The following is a 22,723-nucleotide window of genomic DNA, read 5'->3' on the forward strand; positions in this document are numbered from 1 at the left end:
GTTTTTTTTTCTTTTTTTTTTTTTTTTTTTTAAACTGGCTGGAAAACATTAACCTCTTTAGCATGAGTGTGCAGCTCTCCCTCCACCTGCTTTTTTCCTCAGCTGGCCAGGTGCCGCCTCTTATATCTTGTGCAGTTACCGAAAAAGAAAAGGAGAGGAGGGAAAAAAAAAAAGAAAAAAAAGAAAAAAGGAAACAGAAAGAAAAAGGCACACCATGCTCCTCTGCTTTATGAGTTCTTTGTCTCCTCCACTTCGTGTTAAGGCCTCCTGAATTCCTCGGCTCAGACCGTCGTGACCCTCATGACGAGCTCTCTGTTACTACTAGACTGACTCCTCTGTTCGTGAGGCCTCAGGTGGCTGAGTATATGCAGGATGGTATAAGCACAGTGGTGGTCAGAGAGGGTGCCTGTGGCATGGCCGGCAGCCCGTGCCCCGCTGTCAGCTGGAGCGGAGTTAGTGGCTGTACCACCAGTGGAGGACGAGTGGGTGGTTTGGGAGGAGGGGCGCTGATTTGTCCTGGTCCCTGTTTTTTGTTCCTCCATGTCCTTTGTTTTGTCATAGTTCAGCACTTTCCACTGCTGATTGACCGCCTGCCACCGTTTAAAAATCCGGTAAACCGAGGGCCCTTCATGTATTATTAGACCTGGAGGGAAGGGGGAAAGAAATAAACATAAAACAGAAACAAAACTTTAGAAAGAACCATAAACCTACCCCAGCATCCTGCCCCCAGCTAGCTGGTTAGCTCAGCTCTCCCTCAGCCAGCGTTTATTCAACGATAAATCATGTATTTTAATTACCAACTGGCAGAGCACCGGTGCTCTGGCTCTGCTGGATCCCTTTTCCCCTGAATTAAAGGGATTACAGCTTTATCTCAGCAATCAATAAACAGATCGTAAATGCAGCAGAGTGAGTTATGGTCTAACAGCAAAACAGTATCTGTTTACCAATAAATGCCTGAGGTTTATCTATCACTGGACTGGTTTTGCATGCTGCATAGGCATGATTCACCCAGCTCACAGCGTATGTTTGGAGGGGGCGTAACTGGATCTGACGTGTCGGTGACGTCTGTTGCACCAGCGTCATGGGTGTGCACAGCCCAAGTCTCTCCCCACACACACACCAGCAGAGCAGACACGCACATGGAGGCCAGAGGCGGCAATCAGGCAAAAAAAGGGTCTGTTTATACCTGGAAGTGGTTTGTCAACCTAGGCAAAGTTTTCCTCATCTGCAGACCAGGTACCTCATAGTACGTCATTGCTCCCTTCCAAGGGGGAAAACAACGTGGTTGAAAGAGAGGACAGATGAGCAATACACCGTGTGTGCACTGAGTATGCACATAACGCATATGTCCTGCTACCCATCTGCCTATACCACAGCTGATGTCCAGGGGATGGCTCTGGGCTGTAAGACACCTGACTTCTAATGGACTCTGTATTTGAAAGAGAATGAGTAGTGCAGGCCCTTCCACACAGCAGTTAGCTCACCTCCCAGCAGTCTCTGTCATCCTCCCCACCCTTGCAAGAGGATTGAAGGGTTAAATAATGTTAGAAGTTGTTTGGACGATGACAGTACTTGAGTATTAAGCTCTGTTTTTATTCAGACTGCCAGGCCCTGGCTAGACCCTTTGAAAGCACTAGGTCCAGCAGTGACTGCAACACTGTGCTATTCTGCACTGAGGCTTGAGGAAGCTACAACAGCTCATGTAGCCTGGCTTAGCTTTCACACTGTAATATAATTAACAAGCTTTACTATTAGTCAATGGGATTTATGCAGAATGAGGTGGGTCTGAGTGTCCTTGTTCTGCAGCAGTCTGTCTGTTAGGAAAGTGCCCTTGTGTCCCATGGAACTGAAGCCAGACCAGCAGGTAGGACTGGGTGAGTTACCAGCTGGATAGCTTCATTGTTCTTAATAATGATGGCTGTGCTGTTCTTGGGCAGGATCAGGATTATCAGAAACATTTCTAGGAAGAGCAGCTCTCTTGCCTGCCTGTTGTAAGCATATAAATACAAGAGCAAAGAACAAAAGACCCACAAGAAATAAGAAGCAAAATCATGCCTAAATGAGGAGGTTGCCTTGACCAGCAATGTGCGGAGAGATGGTGGTCACCACAGAATAAAGTGGTTTATGGTTATCCCTGATGTACTAAATGCTACAGCTTTACCCTCCACCTACCTTTTCCACACTGTTCTGGTTTCTGATGGCAAATAATTACTGGAATAAATCTGTGCTACACCAAACCCCAAAATATCTGAAAGTCATCCTACCTTTAGGGCTGATCTCCCCATTACTCACTGATGGGATGCAGCCACCTGGTTTCTTAGGGTCTGCATCTGCTTTTATAGAGTTTAAACCCTAGCTTCAGTATAGACTGAGTTTCTAGCTTCTTTGGTTTTAAGCATAACTAGAAGCCCTGCTGGCTTGATCACAGGTTAGCTTCAGGGGTACTCTCACATTCATTGTAATGGGGTGCTGAGCCTGCCTACTGGCTGTAGAAGAAATTACATTGGCTATTTTGGAACAGGGAATAGCACTGGGCACTACAGTACAAGAAAGATCGTCCCTCTGGTTCCCATAGACCATTGAGATTGCACAGCTGTAATCCTGTAGTGATGCCAGCTTTTCATAACCAAACACCATGATGTCATAATAAAAAAATGTGGTTTCTCCTCCCTACTTTGAAACATGGTTAAGAATTCTGACATATTCTGATCAAAGCATCAACCATAAAAAGCAGGACTTAGGGAAAGCCTGCAGATCCAGCCAAGGAGACAGAGCTTTGAAGCAGGCCTGAAGTGGATCAGCCCATGGCAAGGGACATTAGACATATATTTAAATAAGCTGTCTAATCTGTAATGAATGAAATTCCACTCTGATCAATGACAGAGCCAGTGTTTCTCTGAGACCACTTTAAGCCTCAGATAAAAGAGCCGAAATCGAATGTTTTCTCCTTGGCTGTAGAACATTCTCCACAGAATCAAATCCATTCTCCAAAGTATTAAACACTGAGCCAGGATTGTAAATCTATTCTTAATTACCTTATCACAAATATTTAATGCGCAACCTGATTCAAGAGGGCTGTTTATAAAATTCTTGTTTGTTTGCCTTCTAATTATAAATGTTTATGATCTTATGCAATTAACTGTGTGATGCTGATGGATGGGTTGCTGAGTCAACTGAGCACCTGTTTTCTTAGATAATTTTGGTTTCCAAATATTTATAAAAGTACAAAATAACTTGTTTCCATCTATATTTACTGGGCTCTAAATTACTTATCGATTTCCCAGTGTCAAGCTCAGGAAGCTGTAAAATTAAAAAGGAAGCAAGTGGAGGGGTGGGCAGGGAGGCGGAAGTAACAGTGATTCATTTGCAAGAGTAAATGCCAAGAGTAAGCAAGAGTCCATCAGTTTATATCAAGCTGCAAGATGCTTAATGCTCCCATCAAAACAAATTTTGTCTGCCTGAGATAAATTAGAATTGGAATTCCTACGTTCAGCTCTGTGCGTCCCATTCCTGAAACACCCCTCCCTCAAGGATCATTCTTGTTTACAGAGGCGAAACTTTCCAATTAAAGGCCAGACTTAAGTGGGAAATCCTTCAGGAAGAACTGTATTCAACTAGAAGTGTCCAGTTAGAAGCAGTTATTCTATAAACCACATCCTGTGCATGTGGGGAGGATAGCAGGTTGGTGTGAACTTCTCTCTTTGTGCACTTCTTTCTTTTCAACACAGAAATGTCAATAGGGGAGTTTCAGAAGGATTCTGGCAGTGGCCTGGTCCTTTTCCACTCCTCCCAAGTTTATCTTGCCCTCTTTTGCTTCACAAAATCTGTTCCCAGTGGATCCTCTGTGAAAACCATCCTCTTCAGAAGGAAAATCTCTGTGAGTTTCATGGAAAACGTGTTGGTCCAGATTGTTGCCTGGTCCACCCTTGTTTGTGGTGGTGGTGAAACGAAACTCCTATGGAATGTGGGCACTGAAGATGTGCTGTTCTCATTCCCATTTCCTCACGTAGAGACCGGGCTGGACCAGCATCAGAAGAAATTCCTTGAGCTGAAAATTGTTGAATGCTGGAAGAAGTATTCAGGGGATCTATGATATACACTTGTCTTGTTCTTATTTCACTCTTATGTCTGTTTGTGGCCACTGATGGAAACAGGGCAGCTGGCTAGATGGAGCCTTGGCCATTCTTATATTCTTAGACATTTCTACTTCCACTGGCTTCTGCCATGAAAAGATTTCCCAGATGACTCTGGAGCTGGACACAGCCCATATTATGTGATGTGGTCATTAATCTGACAGCAAAGTCTACAAAAAAATTTCTAATGCTTCTGCTTGCATTGGCACATTGATGTGGCTGTGCTGTTCCCAGGACAAGATACAGCTCAAGTAACTCTGAGCTAACACGGCAGGGCTAACCTAGTGCAGTGTTCTGAATTAACACATGCTGAATCTGAAACAATATGTACAGGAAACCATACTGATCTCGTTACTGTGTTCACTCTCTCCATATATTAGCCTCTTCTGCTCTTGTGGCTTTACTATTATTAAGTCCATGCAGCAGGTCAGATCATGGCCAGCCCTGTGGAGCTCTACAGAGTCCAGGCAGGAGGGACTAGTGATTATCCTGGGTGCAAGGATTACTTCCCAGAGCTGAGAAGCTGCTTTGTGCTTCACAGCACTGGCAAACACAGTAACACTTTGGCAATAGGTGATACCAAAACTGTACACGCCGCTTACATTGGTATCTTACACTTCGTTTCATTTTTATACATGGGAGAGTACCCAGCACCTAAGCACTGCTTTTATGAAAAATTATCATCTTAAGTGACCCAGCCCCAAAGAGCACAGAGCCTGTTTCCAGACTGGATTTAAAGCAACAGGTAGGGAACACCAGTAGCACAAGGTTAGGGTTGTGTCAGTGCAGTTGGATACCCAATCAGCAACAAGCCCACACCATCTGGGAGAGCAAGCTGACTACTGTTGACTGTGGGGAAAGACTTACCTCTTCTATTTACCCCCCAACCTCACTCTCATTTTCATCCCAAAGCAAGAATAACTGGACTGTTCCTTTTCCAGATGACCGAGATGCAACGTGCAACAGAGCTAGTACTGGTGAAAGCAGTTTAATTTCCATGTTCTACTGATTGCCACAGCTAACCCTGAGCTTCTGGACTCTTAAAATGCAAGACTTAGAAAGTGGAGCATGACCAAGGGTGAGTATCATGGCCCAGAGGTAAGCTTCATGTCAGTGTAGGATTTCTCTGAGCCTTGCAATACCTGCCCACACCACATCATGATCCACGTGGGCAGTCTCTGTGCAAGGAATTGTTCTTGGTGCTGACAGTGGACACATGGGCTGTATGCAGGTGGCCCTTTGTCTCCTGGGATTAGTCAGGACAGAGGTGTATTGCCATCAGTGGGCCTGTGGCAAGACTAGTCAAGAGAGGTCCTCGGCCCAGTGGCTAGAAGAGCTGTTGGAAGAACATGGGCAAAACACAGAAGTCACAAAGACAGCTGTGTTTGTGCCTCCAGATGGGCAAGGAGGGATCAGTCAGTGTACCACCATCCTGTGAGATTAACCCAAGCAGTTGTGAGCCTCCAATTTAAGGCAACTTTGGAGCAGCAGTTTCCCAGAAATGACAAGCAGTCACCTTCTGCACATTGTCAGCCTCTACCACCAAGTAATCTTTTCACCAGGACTTTCAGCCTCTAATTAACTGCCCTCTTATTCCAACACTTGACATGCATTTTCTTGAAAGAGACAGGTAAATTCTTGGGGCAGGAACTGTTTCTCCTGTTTGCCAGTAAAGGAACAACCAAAACAAGGCTTGTGCTGACACTTATATTATCTACAGGAGGAAAAATCACACTCCATTCCAGCCAGTTACTCTGTCCCGCATCTCATAAAGCCCCCGTCCAGCCACCTGAGTTGTCACCTCATTTCCACCTTCAGCAGCAGCATTGGTTTCATAGAATCATGAATTATAGAGCAGTTTTGGTTGGAAGAGACCTTAAGATCATCGAGTCCAACCTTTGTCCTAGCTGTATCAACACCACTAAACCATGTCCCTCTGTACAATACCTACTCGTCTCTTAAACACTGCCAGGGATGGTGACTCCACCACCTCCCTGGGCAGGCTGTTCCAATGCCTGACAACACTTTCAGTAAAGAAATTCTTCCTAATATCCAGCCTGAACCTCCCCTGGTGCAGCTTAAGGCCATTTCCCCTTGTTCTGTCGCTTGCTACTAGGGAGAAGAGACCGACCCCCACCTCGCAACAACCTCCTTTCAGGTAGTTGTAGAGAGCGATAAGGTCTCCCCTCAGCCTTCTCTTCTCCAGGCTAAACAGCCCCAGATCCCTCAGCTGTTCCTCGTACGAGACATGCTCCAAATCCTTTACTAGCTTGGTAGCCCGCCTCTGTACCCTCTCCAGCACCTCAGTGTCCTTCTTGTAGAGAGGGGCCCAAAACTGGACACACTACTCGAGGTGCGGCCTCACCAAAGCTGAGTACAGGGGCACAATCACCTCCCTGCTCCTGCTGGCCACTCTATTTCTGATACAGGCCAGGATTCTGTTGGCCTTCTTGGCCATCTGAGCACACTGCTGGTTCATGGTCAATCAACACTCCCAGGTCCCTCTCTGCCTGGCAGCTCTCCAGCCACTCCTCCCCAAGCCTGTAGGGCTGCTGGGGGTTCATGTGGCCGAAGTGCAGGACCTGGCAGTTGGCCTTATTGAAACTCATGGAATTGGCCTTGGCCCAGAGATCCAGACTATCTAGATCCCTCTGTAGAGCCTCCCTGCCCTCAAGCAGGTTGACACTTCCACCCAGCTTGGTGTCATCTGCAAACTTACTAAGGCTGCACTTGATACCCTCATCCAAATCATTGATAAAGATGTTAAACAGGAGTGGCCCCAGTACTGAGCCCTGGGGGATACCACTTTCCAAACGCAGTTTCACCTCAGCCAGCCAGCTGCCCTGCTTCTTAGCCTGTTTCTGTTGCTTTCATTACTGGGTGTTAGGGGAAGATACAGCAGCTATGATCAAAGTTTAATGTTTGCATCCACAGCAGTGGTGGCTCAGACCAAGGCAAACCAATTCTGGGAGACAACACTCCCAGTGCCAGGCTTTCTCTCTGTTGACATCATTGTATACACTGTCTGTGAAGTCTTTAGTCTTTTGTGTCAATCTCAGATTCCCCCAGTTTCACTTCCAAAGCTCCAGCAGCTCAGCCCTCACTTATCTCTTTGCCTTAATCTCATCCTATATGCTCCATCCTTAGCTGCCTTTTATCTTAACCTGAGAGCAGGAAAGTGGCTGCATTTAGTTCAGAAAAAGGTTCCGACTCCTACAGCAGCCTGCCTCCAGCAGTGGCCAACAGTACAAGGAAGGGTGTAAAAACCAAGCCAGGAGACTGATGTTTCCCTGATGGGCTCTGCACACTGCAGGAGCCATACCTAGCCAGATAGTCTCTTTTGGCTCATTTATGTTCCCTAATCATAGGTTTCTAGTGCAGTACAGTAAAGTGTACCCACTTTTGCTCTGTGCTCTGCATTTATTCAAGTTAGGCTGCCCCACCACTTCCCAAATTCTCAGAATCTCCGTAAGATTGCTCCAATCCAAAAAAGTGCGTTAGAAATAACCATAAATCTCTGTCTCACTCCAGCTTCACAAGTGTCTCACAATATGTGGGAGATGAGTCACCGAGCTCCCACTGGACCCTTCCAACCCATCCTGCTTTTCAGTGCAATCCCCTGTACTTTATCCCTCATCCATGATGCAAGATAGTTCTTCGTGATAAACTGGAAAAGAGAGCCAGAGGGACTTTTTCCTGCAGATACGGGCTGGGAAAGGGACACCTAGTATCTGGCATCCTTCAACATTGCGGCAAGGTCAGTTCCAGCTGAATATGACAAGTTCTTTAAGCAACCTAGCACCTTTAAGTCCTCCAGTGGCTGAGACTCAAGGCTACAGAGCTGTGCTGTGCAGGCAATGGGCAAGAGGATAAACCAGGGAGTGGGGAGAGGTAGATTCATAACTGAGAGTTATGTTGTGGCACCAGTGGGACTCTGCACTTGGCTGATTTGGCAAGGGAGATGTGAACATTGGAGCTGACCAGGTGGCAAATCAGGTAAGGCCCTCCCTTTCTTCACTCCTGTTCATCATCTCCAGAACCTTTTCATTTCATCCCTGTTTTGCTGCAAATGAACTCCCCAGGAAGGTGCAGTCCCCACAGCAGAGAGGTGCAGAATCAGCACTAAGCACCTCACTTTGCTTTCGATACCCTGACAAAAAAACCTGATATGTCACAGAATTGCTGTCTTTGGCAGTGTGACTGCCTGGTCAAGCTTGTGTTTGGGATCCTGACTTCTCCTTCCTAAGGGTAGGACTTTGCACTTCTCTTTATTTAATCCCATCTTGTTGATTTCTCCAATTTGCTAAGATTGTTTCAAATGCTGATTTGATTCTCCAGAGTGTTTGCAGCCTTTCCAAGCTGGGTGTCATCTGTGAATTTTCTAACAGCACTTCCTATTTCATTATCTAAGCCATTAACAAAAATACTGAAGAGAGCAGAATCCAAAACAGTCCTACTTGAAATGTGTTTCCAGTTTCCAGTACATCACTGAAAACTACTGAGAAAGCATTTTTTTTTTTGATTGGCTGTACACCTGCATTACAGTTTTTAAATCTAGACTGCATTCCTCTGGTTTGTTCAGAAGAATCTTAAGGCAAAGCAACAAAAGCATTGCCCAAGTCACAGTGTATCAAACTGACTGCTTCCTCCTTAGCCACCAGGACAATTACCCTCCCAAATTAGATACAGCTATACTCTCATGCTCATCAATTGGTTAGTTAAGAAATTATTCTAGTATCTTTCTATGAATCAGTTAATCTGATTTGCCCTTCATTTCCTTGATCCTCAGTTCCTACCTACTTTAATGATAGAGATTATATTTAAAGCTAGGTACTCTGCTTGCATTTCCCCAGCTTCCTGGCACCTCCTGCATCCTCCCTGGGTTCCTGATGATGAAATGCTCATGGGTCAGGGACTGCTCCTGCAGCTTTCTCTGAAGTTCATTAGGACATGCTGACAAGGACAGAGCTAGCTCATTTGAATATTTTTGAGTCCATTCTTTTCTGATCCTGCCCTGGGCTCCTTTCTCCTCATTAAAATTATTTTAGTTAAGTTTTGAAAACTGAAACAAAGGCAACATTTAACTCTTTGGCCTTTTTTGTATCAAATATTATTTGAGCTCTTAGACTTGCCCGGTAATTCTTACTTTACATACGCTTACGGATCCATTTCTTGTTGCCTTTTCTATCACTGGATGGTCATCCTGGGGTTCAGCTCTTACAGGTCCCCATGCCTGTGTGATTTCTAGAGACTTTTTGTTAGTTGCAGACTCTTCTTTCTGCCTTTTGTGCAATTGCAGCTTCTTATTTTGGGTCCTCAAAGAGCTCCTGATTCAGCTTCAGTGCTCTCTTCCCACGCTTCTGAGCTTTCCCCTGCACAGGCACAGTTTGCTGTTGTGCCTTTAGTATCATCCCTTTTGGCAGCCGTGAGCTGTTTGCAGCTCTTTTATCCTTCAGATTCCCTTCCCAAGAGACGCTCCCTGCTCTAGTCCCCTGAGGCTGCTGCCGCTGCTTTTCTGGAGTCCATTATCCTCACATCATACTTCAGCTCAGGAATGCTTTCATCACATAGTCACTTTTCATACAAACTACGGCTACATACAGATTTTCAGGGATTCTTTGCTTTCAGATGAAATCAAATAGGCAGTATAGACTCCTTCATAACTGTTACCTCTGCTTTCCAAAATATGAATTTTGTCCCCAAAATGTTTCAAGAGCTTTACTGGGCAGTCTATCCTGCATACAGAAGAATGTAATGGATAACCTGGGACCTCTGGTGATGTCTTTTAGACATTTCTGGTAGTTGCAAGACACTGGATGAGTGAGCAGAACGTCTTCAGTCCACAAGACATCTAGCAAAGGTCTCCTCTGAATAATGCTGTAATTGTACAAGGAGAGTGTGCAAGCTGAGAAATGTCCAGCATTGAATGACATATAGCATAAACTGAAAATGTATTCATAATGATTAGAGCTCGAGTGAATGCTTAGCATATGGAAAAAATAATTAGCTGATTATAATCAGGCATTTTCTTATCGCTCATTCTCCACGCACATTTTTTAATATCTAAAGAACTGATGTACAAAGCTGGGCTCTGTTTTGGCTCAGCAGAACTGGGGCAGCTGCATGTCTGGACCCTGTTGAGTGCTGTTGACCACTCACTGGATGACATATGCCATCATGGAGCCTGTGGGTCTCGGGAAGACAAAACGCTCCTTCTGCCCATCGCAGAATGCATTTGCTGCAATGGGGCTCCACTGACAGGCAGCTTTCACATCGATGTGTATGCCATGCTTGGCTTTCCTCAGGCCACAGGGGCCATGGCTCCAGCAAAACTGAAACTGAGCCCCTCAAAAGTTGAGACCTCCACTGCCTGGGCAGAGCCCCTACCAGTGTACACAGAAAAGCTTCTCCCAGCTGTCTTGGGGAGGTATTTTATGGAGGTATGGTCTCTACCATTTTGGGTCATTAATGGCACAAACAGGCTGGCCCCCACACCTTCAACTGCTGACTAACAGGCAAACCTTATGCTTACTATGGCTTGTCTCCTCTCATGCAAGCTGGGCTGCAAAGACGCCTCTGCCTCAAAGTTTCCTCAGCCCTAGGTGGGCCAGAACCCCCATCCCTGAAAAGGCAACAAGAGCCCTTCTCCTTCCCTGCCTCCTCCACTCCACCTGGCAGAGCAACGGGAGCAGCAGGTCCCATCTGGGTGGGTGGTTACGCTACACCCCAAGCTCTCTGCAGCCATTAACGCCCGCCCCCAGATTCAGCAAGAGCCTTTGCCAGGTAGGAGATGGATCCAGCGTGCTGGCATCTCAGAGGGTCCCCACAGTTGCTGTTCCACCAGGCGAGTGATCATGGCAGACCTCACCCCCTGCCATGCTGGGGCTGAGCGTGGGGGGCCGGGGAAAGGAGGCACCTCTTTTATTACTGATGGGAATGCTTGGCGTGACAGCCGGCAGTGTCTCTTCTCCAGGCAGCACTGTGATTTTGCAGGATGCTGCTGAGCTATACAGCAAGAGACAATTTCCGGGTCGTGACGCTGCAGCTCGTCAGGAGTTCAGGTAACACGAGTATGTGGCAGCGATTCCTGTGTGCACAGAGTGCGAGGGGTTCCTCTCAGAAGCAGGAGCAGTCCATCCCACATACATGGCATTTGTAGCTAGGGAAGGAGGAATACTTTATCCAGTGGGATGAATTGACTGCCTGTCATTGGGCTTGGGGAGCTGGTGGGAACTGGGGGCAGTATGTTGTAGGAGCATTGGGGGAACTTTTATGGCTGCCAGTTAGATGCCAGCTTCTCTGTGAGGTGGTACCTTCATCTCAGGGCAGCCACCCTCATTTGTGTCCTCTGCCCACTCTCATGTTCCTCTACAACACATGGGCTGGGACCTGTAGGGCTGACCTTAGAAGGCCTCAAATGAGGAAAGACTGGCAAAATTAAGGAGCTGATAGGAGGTGTTCAAGAGAGGAAATTCTTCTTCATTCATCTCTCCTACATGGTTTGTTTGAGATGGGAAAACAGCGTCAGCTGTCTGCAGGATGCCATCTGTGACAGAGTTGCTGGGCTGACCCCCAGATCTGCACACAGCACCATCACTCTGGAAATGCCACAGTATTTTCAGCTGTAAGCACAGGACCTGCCAGCCACCACAACTTTCTCCTGCCCTGCCCAGACAAGCACTTTTACAACCTGCCTCAAAACTGGGATTAAAAAAAACAAAACAAGAAATAACAGCAAAAATAGGTAAAATAAAACCCAGAGAAATCCTCACTCAGGATAAAACCATAGATAAACCATAAACAAAAGCATTCCTGTAAACAGCTGGCTGTGGACAGCTACAGCAATATGGATGTTGTGCCCTTAAGGGCTCTTGTACTTCTGTGGTATTTAATTCACAGCGCACGATAAAGCAGAGGATTAAAGGGCAGTCTCTAGCTATGCAGGCAGCAATAAATGAGAGTCTTCCTGGAAAAGCAAATAAATAGATAAATAAAGACTGGAGCTCCACAGGCACAACAGCCTTGCTTCTGAGTCATACATCTCCAGCATCATTCTCCACTTGTGAGTCTACCCATAACTGTGCCAGTATAGGAGGGATAGGGCCTGGAGGCATTACCCTCTTGCTCTCTTAAAGTTTCTCCTCCTTGCTTTGTAGCTAGGATTATATAGACTGCATTGGCACATTTTTTACCCCAAATTTAAAATGGAGATGAGAACAACACCCCACATCTTGAAAGGACTTTGTGCACAAGAGGTGAAAGTCACTCGTGTGCATGGCAGATAGTCTTAGATCTTTAAAAGAAGAGAGTAGAAAAACATTTTAAACTGGATTGGACGAATCACTGTCCAAATGCACACCTTGGTCTCTGGGTCTCTGTATTGAGACATTCCCTGACAGAAGTCCATGGAGGTGGATACTCATGGCGAGGAAAGAAAATGCACATGGCTTCCATTTCACTATGCTTACACCACAGCAGTCAGTCCTCCAGGTCTGGGTCCTGAACCTTTCCATCCTATAGCTAATGGTACTCTGACCAAAGTGTTTGCCTGTGCAGTCATGCTGCATCCTCAGCCACTCACGGGACATTTCTGTAAAGGCAAAGCTGGGTAACAGCAACGTTTGTGTAGGGCTTGGAAACAGGGCCTTCACACCTGCTTGGAGTGAGACTTGAAAAAGTCACACTGTCCCTCAGAATGGAAGAATACATACATATTTTCATCCAGGTGAGAATGTCTCATTTGGACTTGATTTTTAAAAAAATCTTGTATTCCAATTCTGACACTGAATTTAAAATACTCAGCATGAGCAGTCATCTCTAAATGTTAAATCAAAATGCTTTGTTCAATAATGATCAAAACATGACATTTGCTTATTGAAGGTAGAACTAGTGCCTCCCTCTCTGCTTTTATTAGCAAATGAAATTCTGTAAAAAAAAAAAAGGGAATAGTTTCACAGTTTTTCATTTTCTAAGCGATGCAGGTCCTGTCTGAGCCAAATACCTCCAGTCTCCTCCAGCGCACCTATGGGATCTGTCAATGCTGAGCTGACAAGAAAGAAAGCAGTGAAAGGAACTGAGAGTGGCTAAGCTTGCAGCAAAGGTTCGGAGAAGAGCCTTGTAAGACATAGAGAGGTCCGCGATGTGGCCATAGCTGAGCAGAATTGCCCCACCTGGCATAGTAAATGCCCGGACCTTCAGCTCTTCGGTCTTCTCTGCGTTCAGCAGGTAGTGATGACTGCCCACTCCACACTAGCCCTGCCTGAATGTCATTGCTGTGGGTTTGTTTGCTGGCTGGACCTCTTCCGAGAAGGTAAAGTGCTGGCTGGACTACAGGACACAGGATCACTGGCGATATCCAATCTTCTTGAGCAACTTCTGCTAAACACTGCATGGTCGTATTGGTGTGGGGCAGAGGGACTCAGGCTGTGGCTGCCATTGGCAAGTCTTGGTTCAAGATGAAAAGTGCTGCTTCAGGGAGTAACTTCCAGGCAGAATAAGTCTAGCAACTTAAATTTAGCAGCTTAGCCCATGGGCCTGTTTGTAGTATTCTTGCTTACAGACTGTTGCATCTGGGTCTGAAAGATGGCTCTGTTGGTAGGTAGCCATCCCTCCAGGAGAAGAACCACCAGCTACTACTTTAAGAAGTGATCCCAGCACTGGATTAATGTGGTTTCATGTTAATCTCTTCTTACCTCTGCTTCTGGCTCCCAACAGAGCTGGCGACACACCAAAAGCATCCTCATCCACTATGCATGGGGGATGACTGCCCTGTGGCCTCACTTTTGACTATGGAGTTGACTTCTCTTGACAATGGCATGCCATGGACCACAGCCTCCCATCTCCAGGAGTAACGTGTCTGCGGAGATGGAGGCTGTAGTAAGAGGAGTGATGGGACAGAAGGCAGTTGGAAAAACACAGCCTGGCACAGAGCTGAGGACTTTTTCCACCCTTTACTAGACAGTAAAATTTATGCAGCTGGTGTGGGAGATCCTACCAGCCGCCTACAAGGGAATCTCCTGCCATAGTGCAGAAGCTGTGACAGGCAGGTGAGTGCTTCTGCCTCTACCCACGGATAGGAACTTAACCCAGGGACACCAGGCACTTGATTCCATCATGGGGTTTAGTGACAGGGAAGCATCGTTCTGATTATAACGTATTACCCTCGAAAGATAACATGCGGTTCACAAGGCAAAAGGATTTCTTTTCTCCCTCAGAAAATGTTAATTATGTTGCCCTCATTAAATGCTAAACGCATTGATCCACTGGAGCAGAGAGCACCATATGGTTATCCATGACAAAATACATCTCTGGAGCTTTGTTGTAACAGTGGGGAATAGCGTGGAGATGGACGTGGTGAAGGAGTGTGGAGTTGAAAGGACATGTGTGAAAGGCCAGGTGCTGTTCTGACTGTGCTGGAAGCCAGGTGCCTTCCCTGCAGAAAGGGAGAGGGTTCAGAGCCAGGTCCAAACCCTGTGGCTCTTTGCTCAGCAGCGACATGCTTGTTCTGCAGAGAGCTCCTGGAGCTGCACGGGAGTTCAGTAGGTGCGTTGAGCCTCTGCAGAAATGCCTGCTGGTGAAAGCAGCACACATGCACGCATGCCGGCTGGCCCACTCTGCTCTCTTATTGAATAATCAATGCAGCATTAGATAAAAATAGGTCCCATCTTTCAGCAACGGAGGGGCGGCATGTCTTGGCTTCACCGAGCATCCGCTGTTCCTGGACAGCAGCCAAGAAGTCAGTTGGCAGATCAGCTGTGCAGCATCGCTTCTCGTGCTGCTGGACCAGGGACAGGGCCCTCAATGACTGCTCTCAAGGGACGGTCCCTGCCCAGTTGGATTGAGTCCCACAATGTGCCCTGTGGGGACTCTTCCTGTCTCTGCACCCCTCTTTACAGTTCATACATCAATAATTTGCTGTAATTTTTTGAGCATGCATATTGTGGCTGAATGTATGCAAACCAGGACTCAGTGCAAAAAAAGCAAATCGTCTGCCTGACTTTATCCCCACTGCCTGCTCTGATGATAGGGCCTGGATCTGGTCACTCTGTTTAGCTTCTGGTAGCTCCAGTTTGCATCCAAACTGGGCAAGAAGTGCATGAACAGCATGCCAAGCAGTGCATTAAGCAGAAGGACATGGAAGGCTTCTGCATACTCTCATGAGTGTCTTCCAGTTATGTCAAAGCCATGCATGTTTGCTGTCTGGGTTGGTCTCAGGTTTCTCCTCTGAAGACATTTGCTGAACTTCCCTGCCTTGTGCTCTGCCTTTAGGGTATCATCAAGCCAATGCATGGGCTTGGTGCTTTCCCAGAACTTATTCCCTACTGCGGTAGCGATTCTTCCTGCTTTGTACCTTGGGAGACTAAGCAGACCTGAATGAAAACATCTGCTTTCCTTTTGAGAATCAGATCAATACAGATGAAGACCTTGAAGACAATTCCTCAGTTCCTCTTTATTTTATTGGAACTTTGACTTCTAAGTCCTTTGAATGCTGAGGGCCCAAGTGACCTGCTAGAAAACACCCTGAGGCTACCTCAGCCTAGCAGTTCCTCTAGGAAGCAAGGCTCATTTAAAACAAAACCACATTAGTCTTGGCAGGAAGTTTGAATTGTGACTGTCTCAAGGAAGCTCCATTAATTATTGTTCCCATTGCACTATGAAAGATCAAATGCTGTGGATCAGTTTTAATTGGCTATTGATTTCTTATGTTATTACCTACGGTTGTGCTGAGATGCCGTCAGACATACTGGATGTTTTTGATTATTCTTGCTGGCAGCTGGGATTAAAAACTGCAGGCACACACTTCCTGATCTGTAATGGATTGCCATGGTGTGCCAACAAAAATCGTTGGCAGGATGAATGGTCCTGCTTCGCCTGTCTCTTGTGCTATTGAGCTGCAGTGCCGTTACAGTTGTGAAGGCAAATACCCTCAGGGACCGGCTGCCAAGGAAAGCGAGGGAAAAGCTTCAAAGAGCATGAGGATTTAGTGCTTGCAAAAGCACCTGACTGTCAGCACCAAGGCAGGATGAGTCAGAGAGCAAGGACTGGGTGGGTATGGACAAAGCCACAGTCCCCACCAGACAGTGACCCAAGGAGAGGCAGATTGGATTGCTTTTGCATCGCTGGGGATACCCCTCCCAGCATGCCAACCGCAGGGATACGTACCCCTGTGTGAGCACAAGCAGGACGGCACACACAAACCATAACAGTGACAGCCCTTCACACACAGCCTAATGGCCTTCCTGAGATGCGCTTCCCCCTTGGAGCCAATCTGCTGATACCTGAGCCTAGACTGTGACATGCTCTCATTAGCTGGCAGAGTTCCTCCTTGTTTAGCAGGAGATGGTTTCCTGACCCCAAATGACACCTTAATCTACAAACGCTGACTTTCCCTAATTGCATCTTGACAGAGAGACAGGCAAACCCCTCCTTCGCCCTTCAGGGACTGTCATTTAATTAACAGGCAGGTATCTCTCAGGATTTACAGCCCAGCTCTAAGCTGCTACTCTCCCTACGCAGTAACTCAGGCCTATGACAGCTCACTCCATTTACCTCTGCATTTCGATAACCACCTTTCTGCTAATCCCTTTCTATGCCACCTTTCTGGACTTACCTCTCATGGACCCATGGAAAGAACCGTTAATCAAATGAACAGTCCCCATCTCACTTTTCATTCACTTCCTGGCTGCTGATCTCAAATGTCTGTGTTGTAGATGGCTTCACAGCAGAGCAATACCTATGCTGGCACCATTACCAGCTTCTAGTTTAATCCAACTCTCATATCTGTCCTACAGACATGACCAGAGATAGCACACATGAAAGAGAGAGAGAGATCAGAATCAAAGACGTTGGGGCTGGCTGGATATCAAGAAGCATTTAGTCTGTTCCTCCTTCACAATCTGGGATCACGTCTCCACAACCTGTTCTTGACATATGTTTTCTAACAGGTTCTTAAAAAAAAAAAATCCAGTATTGGAGACTCCCACAAATCCCAAGCAATGCTTTCCAGTGCTTCCTGCCCTCTTGTTAGATGTCTGAGAGCAAGGGGGAGAACAATGTTGAAAGACCGTCTTGCACATCTTGCCCAGATGGACATAGCTTCTGGTACTTGGGGCCATACCATCTGTCCTGCTGGTTGTGAGAAGCAGATTCATTTTTACTTTGGTTGTGGCTTTGTTTCCATGGTGGGTGAAGGGGTAGCAAATGGTGTCTGTCCCTTACAACTGTTTTTATGGAGCACGCTAGAATCATAGAATCATTTTGGTTGGAAAAGACCTTTAAGAACATCAAGTCCAACCATTAACCTAACACTGCCAAGCCCACCACTAAACCATGTCCCTAAGCACCACATCTATATGTCTTTTGAATGCCTCCTAGGATCTAGCAAAGTCTAAAGAAAACCACTGTATTACTTGAATGTGAGTGGCTGAAGGACAAACCCAAGACCCCTGGATTTTGATGCATCGATCAGTAGTCTCTGAGTTAACCGCCATATTTTGAGAGCTCAGCTTGGAGATGATCAGACTATTTCAGATCAAGTACAGCTCAAGTGAAGATAACAACAACCAAACAATCTGTGCTTAGGGAGCTATACACGCAAGTGAGCACTCGTGCCCTCACCTTTGACTCCACATTGGAAAGACCAGTGCTGCCATGGGATTGCCCATGCATATTGCCACAGATATCTCTGTCTTGGCAAATTGCTACCTCAGTCCCTTAATGACTTGGTAGAGAGGAGATCACACAAAACAGCTGGGCAGTTGCTGACCGGGTGCGTATTCCCTGTCTGATAGTAGCCAGGATCTCTGCAGATTTGGTGTCTTCTCCAGCTTTGTGACTCTACAGTGCCAGAGGAAGCATCCTGCTGAGCACCTCCAGTGATGGTGTGTGTAAACTGGCCTCATGGACAAAGGTTACTGGATACTCAATAGACATGAGACATCCAAGGGCAACCGAAGTGGGAACTAGCAGGAACTACAGAAGAGCTCTGCTTCAGCACTTCTGCTCCTCAGTAAATACCTTGTCTTTCAAACCTCTGCTCCTCTGCCAGTGAAAGTAAAACTTGAGGTCAAACTGGAGGAAGGAACAACTGGAATTCATACAATTAATGTAGGACCTACAGCATAACATTCTGCCAGCTAAGGCTGCCCAGCCTGTTACCAAACAATGCACAGACAATGTGTATGTTACATTAGCTGAAAAAAAACAAGTGTGGTAGAACTGAGTGCACTTAAAGTCCTGCTCTTTCCCCATCGCTGAGCATTTCTTAGTTCCTCAATCTTTCCTACCCACCCACAGGCTGGAAAGCAAAAGGGGAAAAGGGCTGGATTGCAGCAGAGGAGACACCAAAATGCACAGACAGCACCCTGGTATTTCAAGAACTGTTGTCACTGCAATTATCCATGAGAGGTTTTATCCTGAACTTGCAGAAGTGGAACTAAAGCCCAGGGAGGAGTAACAAGAGGCTTCGGGCCATGCTGGCAGTCAGGAGCAGAACTCTGAATCTCCGGAGCCGGCTTTGCCTGTCTGTGATCAAAGACCTTGTGTGAAGCTGCAAGGTTTAGGAGAAGGATAAAGAGAGCGAGAATAGCTGCTCCACAGTGAGGAACTCACTGCGAGTCTTTTAGGGAGCTGGCATTGCTGCATCCATCACAGTAGAGCAAAGCTATAATGAATGAGGAATTAAACCCAGTCACCGAGTTCCCTTTGGTCAGAAACTTCTGCTGGCCTGACCTGGCCTGGCCTCTCCAAGGGACAGACTAGCCTTTTGGCTAGCGCTACTGCAGGCCCCTGAAATCAGCAGGGTGGAGAGAAGTCATTCAGAGGAGAGACCTGACCGCATCAACAGCCAGGGAGTCACAGCTCCCCGTGAAGACCTCATTTGTCACTTGGTTCAACCTGGGCAGAGAAAGAAGAGGACAAGGAGGAGGTGGGGAGGAGAGTGAACACCAGATCTCAGCTAGCACTGCTCAGAGATCCCTTCCCCTCCACTGCAGACCTGGCAGCAGCAGCAGCTGGATTGCAAAGAGTATTTCTGCACAATAAAAGCAAATTTTACACTGGAGCGTGGCAGGGGCAGAGGCCTGGCTGTGTGCACATATGAGCTTTTCTAGGGATATGTATACAAAGGCTCACATGGGCCAGAACATCATCTTTCCAAGTCAAGCATGGGTGGGCTGCCTGGCAGCACAGGCAGACATGCTGCACACAGCACAAGTGCAGCCATCCTGGGTAGTCTCTGAGGTGCTGGGCAAGAGAAGCCACATAAAGACGTGTTAAGTCACTGCATCTGTAATGCTTCCCACTTGCTTTTGAGTTTGTGGGAAAGCCAACGTGCCTGGACCACCAGGACTGCCAGCTGTGCAGGGAGGACTGTGAGACAAAGGGCTGCCCCAAGCCATGACTCTGAAAGGTTCCTGGGAATGGGAGGGCCACTTTCTCTTCGGCTGGAAAAAAATCAAAGCTCCTAGCTTAGGGCATTAAGCTCAATGGTGACACCAGTGGAGACACAAAGGGGTTTCTTTTTCCCTTCAGAGAAGGTGGGAAAGAGAAATAGAGGCCAGACCCTTAAAAAAATTAATGAGAAAGAAACAAAGAACCTCAAATCTGATTCTGTCTGCCCAGTTCCACTCCAGTTCATGGTTGGCATGGTTTGTTCTCTGCCATGTGGTAGGATTTAGCTCCTATTTACAGATGAGCTAATCAGTCCCCCTCAGCTCTTGAAGCTTTATCAATGCAAGTTAATCATGTTACTGATGTTTGCCCAGGCCAGGGCTCTCCACTTTTGTCCTCTGCCAACAATGCGACACAAATGCATGCCACACGCACATAGGGGTAATTTTTTTCCCCCTCTCAATTCCACCAGCAAGAGGATGTCACCAGTGGCTATTGTGCCAAAATGTGGGTGCTGCCCAGCTCTGTTTCACCCCTTTGCTACCCTTTGTTCCTGGGCAGATGTTACCACATGTCCACCAACATCTCATAAAGGAGTAGGATGACCTCGACAGGCCAAGCTCACATTTCATTGTTAGCATAGGGGTGGCAACAGTGGGAAGAACTGGCCTGTGTTTCGGCAGGCCCAAATCCTGTGCTGGAAGGATGCTGAAGCCAAAAGCCATTTGAACCCAAATACCAGAGTGTGTGGTCCAGACCTCTGTCCCTGCTGCTGGGTTTGTTTTACTTCTACACCCCAATTTCACCAACTGCTGCTCTGTGATACAGTCTGTCCTGCTCGTCCTGTGGGCTGAACTGGGGGCTGTGCTCCTTCTCTCTGGAGTGGCTCTACCCACACAAACACACAGCCACCAAGTCAAGAGGATTGCCTTGTCCCACTGAGTTTCTGGGAGGCTCCTTCTGCCTTTATACCAATGATGGAAGGATCCAGGCATGAAGAGCTCTCTGGGATCCTCTCTGCTTCCTGGCAGGGTCACTTGAACTGACATTATCTGGTGGCCTGTGTTTGGGTGGTCACTGCTCAGGAGCACACTTGGAGGTGGCTGGTGTTCACTGGACTGTTTCAGCAACCACTGCATCTGCCTGTAGGTATTGTCAGCCATGTCCCTCTATCCTGCAGACTTGTACTGGGGCTACAGCTTGAGTTCTCAGGGAGACTCTGCTGAGGCCAGGCTGCCAGCATCTGTTTTGCTGTCTGGGCTTGCTCAGTGTGGGGTAGCTTTGTCCTCAGAGTGGTTCTATACCAGCAACCTGACAAGGACCCCAGGCTGGGCCGTGACTTGGGCTGGTTCGGACTTGCAGCTCCAGGGTGGGCCAAAGAAGGGGCAGTCCCCAAATTAGCTATTCCAGAAAGGAAGGAGTTTCTCAAAAGCCTCTCCAAAACCTCCCCACCCTCTTCTTGCTCTGAAGAGAGATTTGTTTCTCTCTGGAGTTGCTGCAGGTCCCTCTGCCAGCCCAGCCAAGGAGACACTCCGGGGCTGCCCAGACGAGCAGACAGGACTGTAAAAAAGGTGCTGTGAAAGCAAAGAGGAGCAAAAGCCAGAGAGGCTCAATCTGAACTGAGCTGTACTGGCTGGCTTTCCACACAATCTCCCACTCCTCTCTGCAGATGAGCAGGCGGGCGACCTCAGCCGCACCGTGAGATACGATCACCCACCTATACAGACAATGTCCATGAAGCCGTACATTCCATAGCAGATCTGGAAGAGCAGGTCCTGGCGCTGCCATTTGGCTGAAGGACTGAATGTCGACCAGATGAGCCACGAGATACTGGCGATGAGGAAAAGGGAACCCAGGATGGCCGCTGCTATCTGAACCTTCTCAATGACTGTCAGAGAGATGGCCTGCCACTGCAAGGGGAAGCAATGGGGAGAGGAGAGGGGACAAGGGGAAGGGAGGAAGGAAAAAGAGAAGAGATTAGTTACTTGGGGCACATTGCTGTTTTACATCATTGCGGTGGTTTTGGAGATCTCGAAGTGCACTGATGAGCATAGGTGCTTTTACCTGGTCCACATCTGGGGTGGAGCATGGCAGTTGTTCAACAGTGCATGTCCCCATGTTTCCTGACAGCATTGCTGAAGAGGCAATGGGGAGGAATCCTGCAGCTCACCAGGAAAGCACAGAGACCTGAGGGAGGCAGGACGGACTGGGGACAAGACACCAAAAATACCCCATGACAGTAGGTCTGCGATGGCCATCACAAACCAGAATATTCAGTTGCTACCTTAAATAGAGGCCAGGCAGCATCCTTGGCCAGGGCATCCTATTACCATGAGAAGAAGTGTCTCAGAGAGCCAAGCTTTCCTTCAGAGGCCTCCCATGCGCTGGCTCTGTGCCACTTTGTGAGATCTGACAGGATCACAGCACTAGGTAGGATCTCGCAGCGGCAATGCACATCCCACAAAACTTGTTACAAACAACACAAGTTGCTGTGGTCAGGACACCCTGCCTTTAGGTGATGACATGTTCAGGCTGTGTTCCAAGGTAAACGTCAATGCTTCTTCCTCAGAGAAGAAAAAAATAGAAAGAACTCCCCCAAATCCATTCACTATGTCAAATAGCTTTGTATAAGCTACGGTATAAATATCCTAAGCCCAGACTCCTCTCTGTCATCCAGCATAAAACCTCCCCACTCAGATTTACACTGCTGAGAGAACTGCCCTGTAAAAACCAAGAGCAGAAATTGCTTTCTTTATCGAGACTTGCAGACATGGTCCGTAGCCCTTCCTGCAAATCAGAAATCAAATGCATAAACAGGCTGGGGAGAGACAGTCTCTCCTGGCATCGAAGTATATAGGCCACCTTTAGCTGTGAGATACATGCCCTTGAAATCTCAGTGGGACTGGCAGAAGGATAAATAAAGGTGGACTTCAACCTCCTGCAAGTATAGAGGATTCAGAGAAACTGAAAACGTTTAGCCTGGATTCAGCCCAAATTCAGTGTCCCTGTGAAGTGGCAGCTCTGGCGAGTCCTCAGCACCCTGCACGTTTGTCAAACAGAACCTGGGACAGCAGAGTCACCTGTCAAACTTTGTTCCATCCTTTTGCAGAGCAAGAAGGGAGTTCAGTTGCGGGGCCCTTCTTTACACTGCCCAGGCCAGCCAGCAGTTACCAGAGTTTTGTGTGAGGTAGGGAGGACTG

General features: G+C 47.3%; 1 protein-coding gene across 2 annotated transcripts in view; it reads right to left on the bottom strand.

The window, feature by feature from the left end:
- Positions 1–281: 281 nt before the first annotated feature.
- The window catches only part of MARCHF4 (membrane associated ring-CH-type finger 4), a 101,273-nt gene continuing 78,831 nt past the window's right edge, over positions 282–22,723 (bottom strand). For both annotated transcript variants that reach the window (XM_086465819.1, XM_086465818.1), the window contains exons 3-4: positions 21,241–21,433; positions 282–643 (exon numbers count right to left, since the gene is read on the bottom strand). In XM_086465819.1, the coding sequence (XP_086321945.1) occupies positions 282–643; positions 21,241–21,433 (555 nt within the window). The remainder of the gene's footprint in view (positions 644–21,240; positions 21,434–22,723) is intronic.

This window comes from Leptosomus discolor, chromosome 5 (assembly GCF_034619465.1).
Source record: "Leptosomus discolor isolate bLepDis1 chromosome 5, bLepDis1.hap2, whole genome shotgun sequence".
Lineage (NCBI taxonomy): Eukaryota > Metazoa > Chordata > Aves > Leptosomiformes > Leptosomidae > Leptosomus > Leptosomus discolor.